The sequence below is a fragment of the Triturus cristatus genome, chromosome 2_1 (assembly GCF_964204655.1).
Source record: "Triturus cristatus chromosome 2_1, aTriCri1.1, whole genome shotgun sequence".
In the NCBI taxonomy this organism is placed as follows: Eukaryota; Metazoa; Chordata; class Amphibia; order Caudata; family Salamandridae; genus Triturus; species Triturus cristatus.
Window position 1 is genome coordinate 756,726 of NC_140581.1, and position 21,502 is coordinate 778,227.

A 21,502-nucleotide genomic window follows, 5' to 3' on the forward strand; every position below is an offset into this window, starting at 1 on the left:
GCCGGAACCCCTGGACCCCACAACGCCAGACTTCGATACGACGCCACCACCCTCCATGCTCTCAACACCGTCCGAGACCACCGCTGATTCCAGGCCACCCCGAAATGGACCCACGGACCCTTCTCCTGCCATGCCTGCAACTTCACCTGCGCCAGAACCACCAAGCCTCCAAGGACCGGACCCAACCACCTTCGATGCATATTCCTCAACACCCGCTCCGCACGCAAACACGCCGTCGAGCTCTGGGACCTGCTCGACACCTCCTCCCCAGACGTTGCCTTCCTGACCGAGACCTGGTGGAAAGACTCCTCGGCACCGGACATCGCCATAGCCATCCCGGACGGCTACAAGGTCTCCCGCAGAGACCGCACCAACGGAATCGGAGGAGGAATAGCCATCGTACACAAGTCCACCCTCCAGGTCCACACCCTCGAAGACGACTCCCTCAACTCCGCCGAACACCTCCACTTCCGGATCCAAACGGATCCCAACACCACCCTCAGAGGAACACTCGTCTACAGACCCCCCCGGACACCGGGCTCAGTTCAGCGACTCCATCGCCATCCTCGCCAGCACCCACGCACTCGCCTCCACGGACTACATCCTGCTCGGGGACCTGAACTTCCACCTCGAGAACAACAACGATGCCAACTCTGCCACCCTGATCGACAACCTCGGCCTCCGACAACTCGTCACCAAACCCACCCACGCCGCCGGCCACACGCTCGACCCCATCTTCTCCTCAAGCACCCACGTCACCTTCAACACCACCACCGAACTCCACGGGACCGACCATCGCTGCATCCACTTCACCTTCAAGAAACCAACCACACATCACCACACCCAACAGCTGCCTCGCCGCTGCTGGAGCAAAGTCACCAAGGACCAGCTGACCTCCACCCTCACCCAGAACCCACCCACCGACCCCACTGACCCAGACGCCGCCACCCGTAACCTCAGGCAGTGGATCGAAGACTGCGCCAACACCCTCGCCCCGCTGAAGAAACCCCCCCATCAACCACCCCAGGAAGAAAGCCGCCTGGTTCACCGAAGAACTCCAGACCTCCTAACGCACATGCTGGAAGCTGGAGAAGAAATGGCTCCACGACCGCACACCAGACAGCCACGCAGCCCACAAGGACGCCACCTGCAGACATCACCACCTCATCAGAACAGTCAAGAGATCTTCCTTCAAAACCCATCTGGATAACAAAGCACACGACAGCAAAGAGCTTTTCAAAATAGTGAAGGAACTCTCCAACCCCAGCGCCAACACCAACGACATCTCGCCCTCGCAAGATCTGTGCGACTATCTGACCGCCTTCTTCCATCGCAAGATCGCCGACATCCACGACAGTTTCAACACCCCATCCGCTCCGACCCCGACAGACCTCACCCCAAACACCACCTGCACCAACCAGCGGACCTCCTGGTCCCACTTCAACGACGACGAGACCCGCAAGGTCATGAACTCCATCCACTCAGGTTCTTCGTCAGACCCCTGCCCGCACCATGTCGTCAACAACGCAGACACAACCATCGCACCCCAACTACAGAAGGTCATCAACATCTCCTTCAACACAGCGACATTTCCAGAAAGCTGGAAGTACGCCAAAATCAACGCCCTCCTCAAGAAGCCCAAGGCGGACCCCAAGGACCCCAAGGACCTCAAGATCTTCCGGCCCATCTCCCTGCTCCCTTTCCCGGCGAAGGTCATCGAGAAAATCGCCAACATACAGCTAACCCACCACCTCGAGGACAACAACATCCTAGACCCATCCCAGTCCGGATTCAGACGAAACCACAGCACCGAGACAGCCCTCATCGCCGCCACATATGACATCCGGCGCTAACTAGACAACGGCGAAACCTCAGTCCTCATCCTCCTGAACCTGTCAGCCGCCTTCGACACGGTCTGCCACCGCACACTAAAAACACGCCTCCAAGAAGCCGGAATCCAAGAGAAGGCCCTGGACTGGACCACGTCCTTCCTCTCCGGCAGAACCCAGAGAGTCCGCCTCCCACCCTTCCGATCCAAAGCCACTGACCTCATCTGCGGCATACCACAGGGCTCTTCCCTTAGCCCGACCCTGTATAACGTCTACATGGCCCCCCTCGCACAAGTGGCCCGCCAACATGACCTGAACATCATCTCCTACGCCGACGACACCCAGCTAATCCTCTACCTCACCAAGGACCCGCACACCGCCAAAACCAACCTCCACGAGGGAATGAAGGCCGTCGCCGAAAGGATGAGGAGTAGCCGCCTGAAACTGAACTCGGACAAGACGGAAGTGCTCATCCTCAGCCCCACCCCCTCTGCCTGGGACGACTTCTGGTGGCCGACCACACTGGGAACAGCACCGACACCCACGGACCATGCACGCAACCTAGGATTCATCCTCAACTTCTCCCTCTCCATGTCGAAACAGGTCAACGCCATCTCCTCCTGCTACAAGATCTTCCGAATGCTCCGCAGGATCTACAAGTGGATCCCGACCGAAACAAGAAGAGCGGTGACCCAAGCCCTCGTCAGCAGCAGGCTGGACTACGGCAACGCACGCTACACAGGAATCCCGGCCAAACACCTACAACGGCTGCAACGCATCCAGAATGCCTCCGCCCGCCTGATCCTTAACATCCCTCGACGCAGCCACTTCACCTCCCACCTAAGAGACCTGCACTGGCTCCCCGTCAACAAGAGGATCACCTTCAAGCTCCTCAGCAACGCACACAAAGCAGTCCACGACACCAGACCAGCCTACCTGAACAACAGACTCAACTTCTACACCCCCGCCCGCCAGCTCCGCACTGCCAGCCTTGCCCTCGCCGCCATCCCGCGCATCCAACGAACTACCTCCGGCAGCAGATCCTTCTCCTTCCTCGCCGCCAAGACCTGGAACACCCTCCCCACCCACCTGCGGCAGACCCAGGACCTGCTCACCTTCAGGAAGCTCCTCAAGACCTGGCTCTTCGAGCAGTAGCAGCACCCCCTCCCATCAGCGCCTTGAGACCCTCACAGGTAAGTAGCGCGCTCTACAAATTCACTGATTGATTGATTGATTGATTGTGCACATACAATATCCAAAAGTGGTCTTGCTATTTTAGGGTCCTATCTGCTCATGCAGATATGTCCACAAATGGGCTATAGTGCACCCTGCCTTTGGGGTGTAAGGCCTGCAGTTGGGTTGACTTACCTTTATCACATGCAGTGCTTGAGGGCATGGCACACAGGAACGTGTGCCTTGTCAGCTCTTCAGTTTTCTCTGCACCAAGACACACAGCCTCAGTAGCAGTTTGCATGGTCTTGGTGAGGGGTCCCTAGGGAGGCACAATTTGAGCTGCAGCCTCATTGAACCCTCTTCAGTCCCAATAACCTAGGTACCATCAGTATCTTTTACTAGGGACTTATAGGGGTTGCTGAAGTTGTGCCATTTGTGGCACAGTTTTAAGAAAGGAACACTGGTACTGAAGACCCTGGTTAGCCGGTCCCCAGTACTCCTCAAAAACCAGGCACACACCCACTCAGACAAGGACATGCCCAATGAAAGACCAACTCAGACACTGATGCACCTACTCACATACGCAGTGATACATCACACACCCACTGACAGACCTACCGGAAACTGATGCACCCACTGAAAGACTCAGTCAGAGACTCACACACCCACCCACAGACCCACTCTGACTTTCATGCATCCACTCACAGACTTACTCAGAGGCTCATACTTCTACTCACAGACCAAATCAGAGACTCATGGTTCCACTCACAGACCCACTCAAACCTCATACACCCACTCAAAGAGCCACTGATACACTTATGCACCCATTCACAGGCCCACTCAGAGATTCACACACCCACTCACAGACCCACTCAGAGATTGATACATCGACTCACAGATCTACTCAGACACTAATGCACTCACTCAGATTCCCACTCATATTCGCATGTACTCACTCAGAGACCCATACAGACATTCACACAGTCACTCACAGACCCATTGATATTCTGATGCAGTCACTCCCAGACCCACTCAGACACTCATACCCCCACTCAGAGACCCAATGAGAGACTTGTGCATCCACTCACAGACCCACAGGGAGGCTCATGCACCCACTCACAGACCCAGTCAGACACTTATGCACCCACTCACAGACCCACTCAGACACTCACGTACCGATTCACAGACCAACTCAGAGATTACATCACCTACTCACAAACCTACCAAGAGACTTCTGCACCCACTCACAGACCCACTCAGACACTCATGCACCCAATAACAGACCCACTTAGACACTTACACACACACTCACAGTCTCATGCACCCACTTACAGAGCCAGACAGACTCAGACGCCCAGTCACATATCCACCCAGAGACTCATGCACTTAGTGACAGACCCACTGGAAAACTCATGCACTCACTTACAGACCCACTCAGAGAGTCATACAACAACTCAAAATTCCACTCAGACACTTATGCACCCACTACAGCAGAATACTGTTGACAGAAACACTTTGCATGGTGTCCGATCTGGGGCTTGGTGATGCCCCTTGGAATTCATAGCCCCACGTGACTTAGGCTGGAGCTGTGATATTGCACACATTCAGCAAATTCATGACCACAACAAGATATTAAGCCCTGACGATGTTCCCAGTGGTTAAGGGACAAAACACATTGGCTGGATTATTTGTATAAATAAAGGCAAAGTAATTTTGATAAATAAAGAATTCATTAAAATATATCTGATTGGACTTCTCTACCTGGTGCACCTCCATATGCTTCATTAATCCAGGACCTCATATATTACATCACTCATGCCATGGTCAGTGACATCATTCAGGACATCACTGATTACATATCAAATGACATCAGTCATGACATAATCAACAGAACCACTCACAAACCGACTCACACCCCTATACAAGTACACATACACCCACTCCCACACAAGCACTCACAAACCCATTCACAGACCCATACAAGGGCTCAAACAGCCACTAACTGGTTTATAGAGCCACTCACACATCCACTCACTCAGACAACCCCTTACGTACCCATACAGCCACACATACACCCACTCACCAATAAAGGCACTCACATATTCAGTAATAGAGACACTAACATACCCACTCACACTCATATGCCTACTCACTCACCCATACAGCCACTCATACAGCCACCAAAACAGTTATTCAGATGCCAACTCACTTACTTACCCATACAGATACTCACACATGTACTCACTCACCTATACAATCACTGACACAAGCACACACTCACCCATACAGGCACTTTCACATTCACTCACTCACTCACTCATACAGTCACTAACACACCCATGCACTCACCCATACACCACTTATGCACCCACTCACTCACCCATACAGCCATTCACATTTCCAATCTCTCACCTATACAGCCATTCACATGCCTTCTGACTCACCCATATACCACAAACACACCCACTCACTCACACACACAGTAATACACACTGTCACTTACTTATCCATACAGCCACTCACACAGTCACTCACCCATACAACCACTTACAGACCCATAGAGCCACTCAGATACCTACTCACATGAATACATGGTCACTCAGCCACTCACATACTTGTTACAAATAGTATCACTCATTATTAGTACACAAAGTATACTAATTTAACTTTTGTAGTATCATACTATATATCTTTAACACTCATAAACTTTTAGAAAAAAAAAAAGAATCACTAGATGATGTCATCAGTGATGTCATTTGAGATGTCGTCAGTGATGCCACTGGCCATGTCATAAGTGATGCAATATGTGAGGCCGTAAGCAGTACATTACAGGGTTGTAAAGTACAGTTAGCTCAGGTAACTAGAACATCTGAATTTCTCTGGTTTTGTACGAGTGAAATGTGAGCCTAACTATAACGTCCCTGTAACCTTTGTGTTTTTTGTGAAACTATGTCTCAATATATTGTCACAGCTACAAGATGATGGATGAACACATTATGTGGCACATTCATTGGTAGTATTATTGGTAGCATTATTTTCATTCATGAATAGAAACAACATTTCTGTGAAATCTGCAAATTATGCTAAATATGTGGCAAACTATGTGGTTAATTTAGAATATACCTAATTATTCAGTAAGTGTTGCAGCCACAGAACTGTATAAATTCAGTGGCAGTCACCATTCTCCATTGATTCATCAACTATTTATTCATGAAAGCTAAAAAATAAACAAATGAATTCTAATTAGTGCCATTGTTAGCAGCATTTTGAAGAATCAACTTTTCGGGCAGAGTACCTCAAAATAAAACTGCAGTATGGGTCAGATGCAATATGCTTCTTCACACCCATCTCGGAGTTCTAGTGACATTTACAAACCACTCAGCTTTGGTCTATCATGTCATCAGAACCCCTCCGTGGCAATTTTGGACCATAGTACACAGTTACCTGGTCTGTATCTTCCCTCCCTCTACCTATGTACCTACATGAGGCAAAGCCTTCAACGGGTCATAATGCCCTCCCATCTCTCAGCAATGGTAAGAAATAGCATATTACATAGGACTGTGCAGTGTAAATATGGTTTATCAAAACACAAAACTTCTCGGGTCTATGCTAGCATGAAACCAATTTGGAAAGAAAGAAAAGAGTGAATCTGCGTCTCACACTAAAGCCCCAAAGGGGAGCAATCCCTTTTAGGATGAATGCCCTCATCCACCATAGGTGGCATGCTTCATCATATGAGCTTCTCCTCCCAATGGGAAAACCTAGTCCCACTGAGGGCTACAACTCCCTCACTGTGAGGTAGGAGCTCTGGGATGTTTTTAGATTGTCCTAAACTGTTGAGGATGCTAAAATCCCACATGTGAGTAATAGGTGTCATGAAGGTGCAGCGTGACATGTGAGTGAAGATGCAAAAGTGAGTTTAAAACTACCTAGCGGGGACAAAAAGACTCTTTATTGACTTGTCCAAACTGGCAGGGTTCAAAAGCAGTGCAAAGCAGTGTAGATTCATACTGCTAAGATGTATAAAACGGTCGACATGTTTCAGCCTACGTGATCTATATTAGTATCCAGGCTTTCATCGGGACCAGCACTAATAAACAAAGCTGCTGCTGTGTGTGTGAAAGAAAAGTAAAAAAAATTAAATAGAGTGATACAAAAGCAGTAATCCTGTGTACAGCTCGGTATTACTGGAACTTATCTGTAAACGTGAGACACAAAAAATTGCAACGAGAGAAACAATACATTATTATCAACAGGGTACATACTTATGTTGACAGTTTGTTAACATATCTTTGAGTCCAAAAAGGTACTCTTCTACTATCTACTCACCCAAATTTGTAGGGTAAGCCACCCCACCTTAACCTGGTTACAACTCAGGGAAGGGGGCCCGCTCTGCAAAAACAAAATCATGTGTCACACATCCGTGCTATGCAATGTGGACACTTGTATAGTGAAAGGAAGGATGTGCTGGTGGTGTACCTAACGGTTAGAGACACAGTGGGAGACGGACGCATAGAAGATTAGCAGTCAATGTTATAACTAGCGCCATCATCAGTGACAGTGGTAATTTTAAGATATTTTTTTGATGGTAAGTAGTAACATATAAGTTTTTTGATTTTCTTTGATAGCATCATGTTCAATAACAAGCACGCACCACATTATAACTGCCTTATTCTACCGCTTAGATAGTTTGCAGTGGAAAGATGCGTAATAAGTTGTATGCTTATGGTTGCGCTGTGCGGTTTTACTAAATACAGCTTAGAGAAGAGGTGTATTACCGCGCGCTGTTTAGATTGAGACTAAAAACATAGGGGCATATCAGCAACAACCGGCGATAATTATCGCTCAGCGCTCTTAGCGTGAGGATAATTATCGCCGGGTAACGTGGATTTTTATCGCTGAGATAGCGTGCTATTAGCAACGCTTATCTCCTCAGTTATAAAAATCCTAGCGCCAACTGCCTAACGTGAGATTATTGCTGGAAACCCAGCGATAATCTCACGTACTGTGGCGTTAGCTTGCTGGTAGGGACTCACAAACTTAGCCATGATATCCACCTTCCATAGGATATCATGGCTAAGTCAGTCTTGAAGCAGGCGTAAGGAAAGTAGCGATAACAGGGGTTATCGCTACTTTTCCTGGCGCTATGCTTCATAGCGTGGGGCTTGATGATAGGAGAAATGTCGCTTAGCGACCATCCTTCCTTGTAGCCAGCCTGCGCTGACCGGCCCCCTGGCATTGGCAATCAATGATAATGGCATGATCATGCATTACAGCACTTTGGACTCCAGGCCGCTCTCTGACAATCAAGTCTCCAAGACGAAGTTAAAGGCCCCAAACACGGTCTGAACTCATCATCAGCTGCTGCTTAATTAGAGAGTCAGACTAAGTCAGCTGACTTACTCGAGTCGCCCAGCGCTGCAGAGGACACCGGACATTAAGTATCAGAGAGTCTGTGTCGACGAGGCTCAGACTAATTGTAGGTCATGCCCAGCAGCAGTGTTAATTAGGAAAAAAGTGCAGGTGTCCCGTTTTTTAGGTCTAGCCTAGAGCAACGCATGCGTTGCTTGCTCGACTTTTTGTAAAGTGTAAAAAAAAGTGCTACCTACCAGAGTTTTGCTGGCCTGAAGCTTGAGTGCCCATGGGTGTGTGCACGCGCGCAGCCACCATCTGTCTCCTCCGTCACGGGTCATTAAGTTGCATTCTCCTCTGCCTCCGCCCGATCACTTTAACTTTCACTTTCGTGGCTTGACTTGTTTAGATAGTTTGAAAAGATCGCTTGGTTTCCAAACAAATGTTTTTATTTATATGGATGCTTAAAAAAAGTGCAACACTGCATATAGCCTTTGGCTTTCGCCCTCCTGTGCATCAGCAGTAGTGCAAGATACAACATGCTGTACTTTTTGAGTCCGAGAAAGGAAAACAAACACTGTTAAAGGAATGATCAGCAGCGGATGAAAAGAAGCCTCTGACATTTGACACCCTGTCTTTGAAAAACACTATATGTTGCAAGACAAAGTGCAAAGTCCTCTATTCATTTTCAAAGTGGTTATCTTGGGGTGCTGCATCCCTGGTCCAACTCCGAGGGTGTTCTTTAAAGAGGGGGCTGTTTTTTAAGCGGTGCCCTCTTGAAGATGGCTGCTTGGCATGCCAGCCCCCGCAGTCACCTACGAGGAAGACATTCTCGCTGCTGCCTGCGTCTGATGAGGACATCTGTATGCACTGTGGAACACATGCAAAGACTGGAAATATGGAGAACATTTCTCGAGTTTTATGCCTCTAACATGCTGTCAGCTGCTTGATTAACACTGGATGGAAGCCTTGTTCTCACCCAGTCAAGCTGTAATGTGAATTAGGAAGCGCCGAGATCTCATTCTCTCTCCATACGTCCATATTCCAGAAGTCTGACACTGATGAAAGTAGTTATCCCTCCGTTACAGCGCCAACTTTTAGCAGGCGCTTTAAATCCATGTGGGGGAGAGCCACTAGTGTCAGTGAATTCTCTGCCAAGCCACCTCCAGGTGAACACTTCCCAGATTTCTGGAAAGGGGTCATGATAGGATGGAGTGAGTACATCAGTGGTGTCCAGCATAGGTCTAAGAGGACTGTATCCATCCCAGTTTTTAAAAATAACCTGTAACTGAGTTACCTTCAGATTCATTGCATTTACATTTATTGTATGTGAAAATCTAGAAAATCTGGTGTGGATCTGGCCATCCTGGACTTACGTTTGACCTCCTAGGATACGTGACTATTGCGCTTCGTGCACCTTTAATTCACAAGCATCGGGGCAAAATTAACAAACAATATCAAATTAGAGAAACTGAAAAATCTTTATTTAGAGAGTAAGCCTTGTTCAATCTTTGACTGCCGAAGGCATCACTTTCAAATGGGAATCGGCACAGCCACCCTGGCCACATAGCAGATCATGTTCTTGTCCTGGTTTGTGACGAAGGAGGCGTGAGCATAATGCTTTCCTCTATACCTACGGACTACCCATTCAGTATTACTCTGACAACAGGTTAAAGTTTTTTTTGTTTTTGTTTACCATTCTGTATATGTGATTTAGCTATGCAAAGACTCGAACGTTGCTTTTACATCTTTGGTTTGAAGGATCCTGGCTTCCAAAATAAGCTTGAACACTTGATCCTTTCTGGTGGTATCTCAAGACCAACATATGGATAACATTCCTTTTCTTTTACAGCCAGAATATTCTCCCTTAGGGAATCATTTTAAAGGATAAATTCCCCAGGAAGTAACACCTGGAACCGAGGCTCATGCAGGAATGTTCTTCAAATAGTTCATATAAGCGAATTTCTAGGAGTGCTCCATGCTATTTTAATCTTTGAAATCAGAAAGCGCGCATCTGTTTTCCTTCACCAGAAACAAAATCCACTCTTTGGCATTACTGAAATAATTTAAGGACGTGTCAAGTCTCTCAGGGGGACAGAGGTCTGCCCCTCACTGTTAGATTCATCAGGGGCTCACATGAACCTTAAACAAGCATTGGCATAGCCAATAGGTCTCGCTTTTGGGACCTTCCAAGTATTTAGTTATGCAGCACAATATCCTTGGTGCAACAAAATCAACTGTTGCGTGGCTAAACACTTATAAAGTCCCAAAGGCGAGACCTATTGGCTATGCCAATGCTTGTTTCTTATTAGGAACTAACCCATTATTCCTGAATGGATGCTAGGGTCAGTGAATTTCGGATTTGTCATATTTCACACTTTAAATATTTTGTCAGCCTGACGACCTCAGGCTGGCTGTATTTCAAAATCACCGAAGTGTTTACTGGTTACAGCTCACAGCTGCACGGCTCAGGCAGTCAGTCTGCCAATCACAGTCACAGAGGCCCGGCCGCAACTGCACCAGATCACACTAGCAGCAGGCACAGTGCCGCCAGCAGCCACTCGCTCACAGAGCTGCTGGGGCACTCTTTGGGTGACGGAGCGGTAGCAAATGCATGTACTATATAAGTAGCAACTGATGGACACTCACGAGGCACTTACTTGGGCTGGGACCGGGAGTAACAGCTGAATGCGGGGCATGCTGCAAATCGAAGGCCGAGTAGCACGCGTGGCAACAGGAGGCCGCAATCGAGGTAGTCGGTGGTCCGTACTCGCAGGTATGGGGGCGGGCCGGTAATGTACCTGACACGCCCACCAGTTAGAAATTAGAAAAGGGGGGTGGCAGGGAAACCATGAGCTGCAGTGCGGCGCCGCACAAAGCCTTGAATCCGCCGCACACCGGGCGGATTCTAGCCCAAATTTCAGTAGCCCGCACAAGACGACTTTTTCTCGCACAATCGGGCAAAATATCGCCCAATTGTGCGAGAAATACCCCAATCTGGCAACCCTGGTGTTGTGTCCAGGCCGGCTCCTAGGGTCCAGGGAGGGAGGGAGGGATGAAGAGAGGGTGGTCCCAGGAGCAGAGGAGGGAGCCGAGGGGTCGGGGGAGCCCGGGCAAGCAGCTGGAGCAAGGAGGCGGCCAGCCAGGGAGGGGGTTATGGAGGGCTGGACTGGTGGAGCGAGGGGAAGAGTGTGTGCAGGAGGCAGCTGGGGAGGGAGAGACGGAAAAAGCAGCGGTAGAGGCGCGAGGTTACGGGTGGTGTGAGGTGTGAGTCATACCGTAGGGCTCCTACATTTACCATGGGGTGCACGCACACCTCAGACCCGAGGGACAGTTGGGGAGGGGGGTTAAAAGGCAAATAAAGATGGTAACAGGTGAGAGGGGAAACGTGCTGAAAGGGGTGGAAGAGAGGGAGGAGGAGAAAGAAGGATAAGGGGAGTCTAACGTGAGAGGGGGAGCGGACAAGGAGGGGGTGTAAGAGGACTGCGAGCGTGATGTAAATATGTGATAGCAGAAATTTGTGCCTGGGGCATGTGTGAGGGGAGACCTGAGAGGTTGAAGAATACATATAGTAGATTGCAAAGTACCTCATACGTTTCGGTCCGTCTCATATCGGCCGCCGCAGCTTAAGGATGTGTGACTGTCCCTCCGCCGCCACGGGGCTCTCCGTGCAGCGCTCCCTCATTGGAGACTCGGAGCTGGGGTGCGTGGGGAATAAGGACGTCACCTCCGAGGGACGTCAAATGTTACGTGTTCTTATTGTGCATACCCCCTCTTTGAAGCATATCACACATGGCAATAAACGAGCGAGTGCGGCGAGCGAGCCCAGCTGCCAGTCGTTGAGGGAATCGCCATGAACACCACCATGTTTCTCCGAGGTCAAGCAGAAATGCCTCGGAGAAACGCAGCGTCATTTTCGGATTCGGGGGGATGTTTTTCTTTCTCTCTTCCTCCCATTGGCTGGAATGTTTACATTCCAGAGGAGAGAAAGAAACTAAAAAACACACCCCCGAATCTGAAAAAGACGGGGCATAAATGGACAGACACCCCTCTCCTCCAATGGCTGGCCTCCGTTTAGGAAGCCAGCCAATGGAGAAGAGGGCAGGGTCAATTCCCACTACTGAAAAACGTAAAATCTCGCCAAGCGAGACTGCGCAAGCGCAGCCTTCGCTAACCGAGACCTAAAAAGAGGAACTGTTAGAGATGGATTCTCATGTCAAATAAGTGATGGCGGTATCCATACTAGATCGACCGTTCACATGTTGTTAATTATCAAATGCAACAAGAGTTATGCAATGCTTTATTTGCACGCGATATTGTTTAAAAGACATCTGGAGGATAAAATCAAACTTGCCCATGTTTTATTTCATGTCATGTGATAGCGGCTAATGAGAGCAGCAAGCACTGACTCACTAGTAAGTTAGCATATTACGTGTATTTATAATGGATAGTCGATGTTCTGCATTGGTATGTATGAAACTGATATGTAATTACGGGTCATACTCATCCATACACAGTGATAGCCAGGGAATCTCTTCATTCAGCCCTGTAGTATCACTTTTGAACCTGTAGACACAACGTTGTTCTCTGCGTAACACAAATTGAGATATGTTCATGATGTGTGGGTGAATGTAAGGTTGTTCTAAAATTGTCAAGCGTAGATTGTCTGCCTGGTGATTCATATCCAGAAAATGATTAGTCATCATAGTTGATCTCTTTGTACATCGAATGGTGCTTTTGTGCTCGAGTATTCTTGTTTTTAATTTGCGCGTGGTCATTCCCACATAGTGCTAACCACACGGGCAAATGATCAAGTAGACCACCTTGTCACTATTGCTGTTGGTATGTCTTGATAGGATCCAGAGTTTGTCAGTGCCTATATCAACCTCCGTCATGCGAGAGGATTGTGGGCACGCTGCACAGGAACCACAAGGAAAATGTCCTTTGATGGGTGCTAACCCCCACAGGGATTCTTGGTCTGAGGGTTTAGGCTTGATGAGTGGCCTTGTGTGTACGATTTGGTCTTTGATGTTCGTGCTTCTTTCGAAGGCAAACAATGGAGTGGGCAGAGGTTCTCTTCCAATGCTTGAGAAAACTCTTTTTGATTAGATTGGAATAACTGCAAAGAGTGTTGACACAGGTCAACCTGGAGTGTTTCATGCTAGCATAGACCCGAGAGGTTTTGTGTTTTGATTATAATGTTAGGGGAATCTCTTCTCGCGGGTCTTTAAACTGTCTCCCTTGGACCCTCGCCTCATGTTCTCTGTGTTATATATGGTTCATGCCACAAAAAAAATTTCATGTTTGTTTTAAAAGACTATTTGTCAAAACCAGGATGCAGGATGCAAGGGTGCAAAGGATTACATTTGTGCAATAAAATGAAATGATATTGAATGATATTGAACAGGAACTGTGGCCGTCGTAGGTGTATTATGCAATGTGTGAGGCAGTAAAGAGCACTTCTCTCATGTCAAGCTTACCCTACTGTGGTAATAAACTGCAATCCGCCTTTGCATTGCAGTCACACGTGTTTATTATTACAGCTGCTCTTACTGGCGCCATGTTTATGTTCACTGCCATTGCATACGTGTTTATATATCCTATTCATTTATGCCTGCAGGTGGAATAAATGCGGCCATATGCATTAATAGGAATAGGTGCACCAATACACCCAATTCCAATCATGTATCTCTACAGTGCAAAGGCCAAATGTCATGTTAATACCGCCGTACAGTTTAACAGACCGGAATGACACTGCTTTTGTTGCACAGACAACATAGGAACACAGCTGGGCCCAGTTATTGTGATGGCGTTTACCTTTTTGTACAGCTACTACCCATGACAAAACAGCATGGCAAGAACCATACATGCAGATGAGTGGAGGGTGACAGTCTACCTTCACCCTTGCTGGCTGACCGGAGGACATTATGACCCTCTGAGGCTTCACCTCTCGTGAATCGTGGCTCCTCCCACACTCAGCACTGGTAGCATCTAGCAAATCACAATCCCCACATTTGCATATCACCTAGTGGGCGTTGCCACCAGCTAGTTATTGTTAGGTCTGGATTTCTGTGTTTTCTTAGCTTAAAATGTGACAAATTCACTGATCTCTAACGTTACTTTAATCTTTGTTTATTTCAGTGAATTTCCCTGAATTTTTAAAAACAAAAACTGATCTTTTGTTTACCACACCTAACTATGACGTTCCTTTAACCTTTAGTTTGTTTTGTGAATATGCTATATAAATATACATTTTTTCCAGAGGTCTAGTCGATAGCCAGGAGGGTGATGCTCCCTAAGCTCACTCTTTCCCCTCTAGCTCTCTCTCGCTCTATTTGTCTCACTCTATCTCTCTCACGCTATCTCTATCTCTCTCGCTCTATCTCTCTCACTCTATCTCTCTCACTCTCGCTCTAACTCTATCCCTCTCTTGCTTTATCTCTCTCGCTCTATCTCTCGCTCTATCTCTATCTCTCTTGCTCTATCTCTCTCTTGCTCTATCTCTCTCGCTCTCACTCTAACTCTATCCCTCTCTCGCTTTATCTCTCTTGCTCTATCTCTATCTTGCTCTCTCTCTCTCGCTCTATCTCTCTTGCTCTCTCTCTCTCACTCTCACTCTATCTCTCTCGCTCTAGCTGTCTCTCGCTCTATCTCTAGCTCTCCCACTCTCTATCTCTCTCACTCTATCTCTCTATCGCTCTAGTTCTCTATCGCTCAATCTCTATCTCTCTCACTCTATCTCTCGCTCTCTCTCTTGCTCTACCTCTATCTCTCTCTCTCGCTCTATCTCTATCTCTCTCGCTCTATCTCTCTTGCTCTATCTCTCTTGCTCTATCTCTCTTGCTCTATCTCTCTCACTCTATCTCTCTCTCACTCTATCTCTCTCTTGCTCTATCTCTTGCTCTCTCGCTCTCTTGCTGGCTCTTCGGCTCTGGATGTCTCCTGTTCTCTCTACAGAGGTCTAGCACATAGTAAGCGATCACTCACTGATACCGTTTCTTTCTCCCTCTCCAGAGGTCATGCTGCTCGATCGGAACACAGCCAACCCAATGCTTACTGTCTCAAAAGATGGAACTAGTGTGAAACAAGGGGTGCTCCAGAACCTGCCTGACACACCCGAGCGCTTCAACGCTCTTCCCTGCGTCCTGGCCACGAAGGGCATCTCCTCGGGGAAGCACTACTGGGAGGCGCAGATCCTGGACGAGCAGTGTGAAGATTGCAACCCCAGCATCTGGATCATGGGTGTCGCCAAGAAGAGTGTCAAGAGGAAGGGCAAGGTCTACGCCACCTCTGACGAAGGGATCTGGGTCCTCCAGTGGATCAACTTCTACCAAGGAGGACTTTCTGTACCTTTCGATGTTATGAATGCGAAAACCAAGCCCAGCCTTCTAGGCTTGTTTCTTGACTACGAGATGGGATCCCTTACCTTTTATAATGCGGCCAATGGGAAGGTTCTCTACACTATTATCGACAAATTCAATGAACAAGTCTTCCCTATCTTCTGTACCACAAATTCAGTGGAACTCAAAGTGTGAGCTCTCTTAGAGGATGCTTCATCCCTCAAGTATATATCTCAGAGCTTGGATCTTCCCCTGGTCTAATTCATCTGCTTTAGTTGCAGGCTTTAGACCTGTTGAAACATGTAATATTAAGCAATGTTACTGCAACGATCATGACCACTGCACTGCTAGTTACACACAACCATGTCACCAAGTGCAAACCTCTCACGCCAACAAAGACTCGGCTCCAACAATCTCTAGCAATATTACACAGGAGACCAGGGGCCCTCAACAGTAAACTTTACTCTTGTCGCTCAACTCAAATTGTTGTTTGTGTGAGCCCTTACTTCTGCATTTTAGTACCACAGTCCACTCTTCAGACGTACTAACCTAACCCTTGGCCCAAACCCAAATACCCAAAGCCCTCCCCTCTAAATCTAACGGGACCCAACATCTGCTGACCTCATTAACCAGAGATTACAGAACTGTTTACTATCCAGAGCTTCACTGTCTTACTCTATTAACCAGAGCCCTCCCTGTCTTATTTTACTAGCCAGGATCCTCGTTGTCTTACTCTGTTAACCAGAGACCACGCTGTCTTACTCTACTAACTAGGGCCCTTGTTGTCTAACTTTACTAACCATTCCTCGCTGTCTTATTCCACTAACCAGAGCCCTCGTTGTCTTACTCTACTAACCAGAGCCCTCGCCATCTTACTCTGTTAACCAGAGACCCCGCTGTTTTAATCTACTCACCGGAGCTCTCACTATCTTACTCCACTAACCAGAGCTCTGCCAGTCTTAATCGACTAACAAAAGTCCTTGCAGTCTTAATCTACTAACCAGAGCCCTCGCAGTCTTAATCTACTAACCAGAGTCCTTGCAGTCTTAATCTACTAACCAGAGCCCTCGCAGTCTTAATCTAACCAGATCACTTGCAATCTTAATCTAACCAGAGTCCTCGCAGTCTTAATCTACTAACCAGAGCCTTTGCAGTCTTAATCTACTAACCAGAGTCCTCGCAGTTTTAATCTACTAACCAGAGCCCTCGCAGTCTTAATCTACTAACCAGAGTCCTTGCAGTCTTAATCTACTAACCAGAGCCCTCGCAGTCATAATCTAACCAGATCACTTGCAATCTTAATCTAACCAGAGTCCTCGCAGTCTTAATCTACTAACCAGAGCCCTTGCAGTCTTAATCTACTAACCAGAGTCCTCGCAGTCTTAATCTACTAACCAGAGTCCTTGCAGTCTTAATCTACTAACCAAAGCCTTCGCAGTCTTAATATCACCAGAGCCCTTCCTATCTTACTCCACTAACCAGAGTTAGTAAATATAAATATTCATCTAGATACTACTAGACACAGCATCACCTTCAAACTCTACTAACAGAGCTGATCTCCCACCCTTAATTCCACTGGCATCTCCCCACCTTTGCTAACTAGATCAGACTTCAATAATCTTATAAATGGTCGTCGCTGTCGACTCTGGTCTACTTAAGCCTCAAAGCAGTCCTTAGTAACAAGAGCCTGCACTCTCAAATCTTACCAAGGACCATTCTCACTTCTTACCCTTGCCAGACCCTTACCACCAAGCCTTAACTCATCGCTACCTACCGCGCCCAACCCATTCCTTGCCACCCTCTGCTCCTCTCTCCAGACCTAGGGAACCACAGCTCTCCCTGTCCATCTATCCTGGAAGACCCCAAAATTCCTAGATCACTGACCAAGCCCTCGCTGCTATCTATCCCATTCACCTTAAATATCACTACCCAATGCTCTCACTTCAAAGCCTTACTAACCTCTCTACTAACACCCTCATCTACCAACAATACTAACCACGCCTTTAATCCTCTTGAAAAAATTGGTTCTGTATTTCTTTCTCGAGAAGCAGTATGAAAACCTTTGTTTTTCATTTGTAGTTTCTAACAGATCTTCAGTTTTTTAGAACATTTTAATATAACATCAATGTACAAGTGAGATTTATATACAATTGCATTCCAGTAACTACACAGTGCAGTGATTTACTCCTGTAACAGCTGAGTAAATAATTTGGAAAATGTGTTTTAGATCATATAATTGAATCAATAAAATGTCTGATTTGCCTTCAATAAATCAGCTTGCATGAAAGCTCAGAGTGTGTCTGTTTCCTGTGACAGAGCCCGGAGTATCGTCCTTGTATAGTGTGCCTTGCTTCCTTCCTCCACATATTAGATGCCACCTGGCAGTATTCTATCAGGATATCGAGGGCCATATTCTCAAGGAGCTATCGCCAAGTTAACTGCACCTTATCATAGCCAAAGTTGCGATATATTTATCTCCCCATTCACAAGCTTGTGCTAACAGCCGATACCACCATTTTCCTGCGAAAGCATCCGCAATAAACAACGCCACAGATGACCACGGCAACTATCGCTAATGAGATGCAGAGTAGGCGTTCCCGAGCAAAAAGCCGCAACAACACCACTCCACAACATTCTCATCGACCAGCCTGATCTGTGATAAGATCACAAAACATGCGATAAGGCGTGTTAGCACCAGGAAACTAACACCTGCTCTGACCTGGTGCAACGTTGGACTACAACCTGCACCACAAAAGAGAGCCCAGCCCAGAGCCACACATGAAGAAAAACAGATGCCATGGAGCCACAGAACGTGCATTCCGGAGCCCCAAGAGGGCAACAACACCCACTGCCATCATCCCCAGGACCTCACAACCCCCCCCCCAGGCCCCACCCCTGGACAAAGATATGTCACACCAACCACATGGAAACATATACCAAATAACCCTCATGATGTCGCACAATCACATCTGGTGACATGCATGTGTCGTCACAAAAATGAGCATCACACATTCACCTTCGAAGCAACAAATGAAAATGTATTAAAATAAACATAGAACAGAAATGAAGACACATGTCAGCTCCCCTCAGGACAATACATAGGTCACAGCCTGCAAGACAAAAATCATGATGAGAAGTTGTGTCCTGCGCACATCAAAGGACAGAGAGAGAGAGTGAAGGCGAGAGAGAGCGAAGGGGCGAGAGAGCAAAGGAGAGGGAGCAAGAGAAAGACAGACAGAGAGGGGGAGCGAGAGAAAGACGGACAGAGAGGGGGAGCGAGAGAAAGATGGACAGAGAGGGGGAGAGAGAGGTAGACGGACAGAGAGGGATATACGAACAGATAGGGGGAGAGAGAGCTAGAGAAAAGAAGAGAGGGACAGGGAGAGAGAGAGCCGACACTGTGCACCCAGGCCACATTGCCCACGTGCTGCCACCGGTGTGTCTCCAACCACGTGCCGGCATGTAATGCAGTTCACCAGGTCCCACATCTGAGACAGACCCGCCATCTGAAACACAGTCCAGATACCTGAATGGCAAAGTACATACAATTGCACAAGACATCATCGCCTGACCGCCCCTGCGCACCCATGCAGCTGCACCCCAGCCCCTCCCATTTCCCAGCAGTGCATGCCCGCCCCTGAGCACCCAGGCCTCACTGCTCACCTTCCGCCACCGACGTGTAGAAAAGAGGGACCACCATGTGCCGCTGCAAGCCACAAGCCCAGGCCCCGCAGACATGGCACCCTCCACATCATGCAGCCATGCTACGTAGGCCACCAGGTCTCACATTTGGTGCTGGGTCTTGATTACTCCATGGCAGAGGACATACCAGTGCACCTGGCCTCATCGCAGGCTGCACACCCGCTCAGCCTCATAGGTGCCACTAACTCTGTGATCCAGGAGGTGATGCCACGTGGCGGTAGGCCCACGCTGCCCGCTGGCTCAGGCCTACACTGTGGTCCTGCAGGGCACACAAATACTGAGCCGTCCAGACCGCTGGGACGGAGCATCATCGCAGGCTGCACACCCTCCCTCAGTGCACCGAAAGTCACCGTCCCATGGCGGTGTGCCTGTGCTGGCCGCAGTGTATCTGGTGCCACCAAGTCGGTGTCCTCACAGTCATAGACCCTCTATGATTGGGTATCGTGGTGCGGACGCCATCATGTCCCCTACAGGCCTGCGGAATGTGATGTCGCAGGCCCCTGGGCCCCCATGCCTACATGCACACCACAAGAATACACCCCAAGAGAGTTTGGAAATGGCGTTGTGCATGTGCGCCCGGCCCTATTTATTGGCAGGGTCACATGTGCTGTGACGCGTGTGCTGGATGGGTGTGGTGTGGGTGTAAACCAGCTGTGAGGGTGTCGCCGTGGCATGCTGACAACTAGACTTGTGAGCAGCAGATCACTACAGGGGAGTCCTGGCACATGTGGGGTTGTTGTCCCCTCCTGGAGCGTAAGCATAGTGTGCTGGCTTGGTGTATGCCACTCCAGCGTAAGGGTTTGAACAAAAACCCCGGGGTCTGCGCGTGGTTCCGTACGGGGCTGAACAAGGAAGGAACAAAAGTGTATGTCGCTGTTGTTGCGTCTGCACCACCCAGACGAAAATCGACAATGCGTAACCAGTGACCCAAGTCCAATGACATGAGCCACATGGACATAAGAGGAATTCACTAACCCCACATTCATCCATGCTATCACACTTGAAAGACCATAGAGATGACACATCTGAGTGATTTGGAATGTTTAATGCTCATTCAGTGTAGTGTTGCATCTTGAGCAGTACAGGCTCATGCAAACCCCAATTTCAAATGTTGGCCGGTGGAAGGCCTGCTAGAGTCATTCAGGGAATGACCAGTCCAAAGGAAGTGGAAGAGTTCCGTCCGCAGTCTGATAGCAGTGTCATTGGCGATCAAACAGGTTATGGCAGTCCATTTCGAGGTCCAAGGTGAGTGTCGCAGAGTGTATCGGGGGACAGTGGAAGGTGGTGATGCAGAGGGCAGAACCAAGCTGAAACTGGCCATGATTCGGAGATGTATACTATCGCTTCCTTCTGACTATGAGGGCAGATTCATCCGCATCTTCGTCCTCTGCTGTTTCATGTGCTTCACGTGTGGGTGGTGCTGGCCTTTCTCCAGCACTGTGTGGCAGTGACACCTCAGGGGGCGGAGATGTGGATGGAGTGGTAGCAGCAGCATGCATCAGCGCCAGGGCTTGTGGCAGCAATGCCATGAGGATGGTTTTGAGGTCATTGTGGAACCCAGCTACCTCTCGCCAGTGTGCAGCCGTGGCAGCCTCTCCGTCCACATTGGCCCGCTCCATGTTCTCCATGAGCCTCTGCATGAGTCCCAACTCCCGGGCGAGCTCGTTGGAGTCACTCCGACTAGACAGTCGTTCTTGTCTCACAGTCAGGACTCCAGCGATGTCAGCCATGGTTCGTTGGAGAGCATGGAGCAGACTGTGGGTGCCCGTTAGGGAGTGTGAGTGGTCCCTGATGGGACTTAGACACCCACGTATGGCATCTAGTTTGCCTGCCATTCGGTCGAAGCCCACCCGCACCTGTTCAGCCAGCTGCTCCTCCCATCCCAACACACGCAGTTGAAAGGCTATGTGTTCTTCGTGGGGATCGTGGGAGGCAGCCGTGGTGGTTGGTGCTGCCGGCTGAGTGGTCTATGCAGGGAGTAGGTTCTCCTCGTTGCAGCTGGGCTGCCCTGCTCCTGGAGGTGTGCTGCAGAGACTGCCAATGAATTCTCTGAGGGCATCGGAGTCAAAGGTGTCGTGGTCCTCTTCATCATCAGAGATGAGAGGT

At 48.6% G+C, this 21,502-nt stretch overlaps 1 protein-coding gene across 1 annotated transcript in view; it reads left to right on the forward strand.

Moving 5' to 3' along the window:
- LOC146863573 (E3 ubiquitin-protein ligase TRIM39-like) overlaps positions 1 to 15,889 on the forward strand; it is a 137,987-nt gene extending 122,098 nt beyond the window's left edge. The window contains exon 4 of the mRNA XM_085640882.1: positions 15,369 to 15,889. Within this exon, the coding sequence (XP_085497008.1) occupies positions 15,369 to 15,889 (521 nt within the window). The remainder of the gene's footprint in view (positions 1 to 15,368) is intronic.
- Positions 15,890 to 21,502: the final 5,613 nt, after the last annotated feature.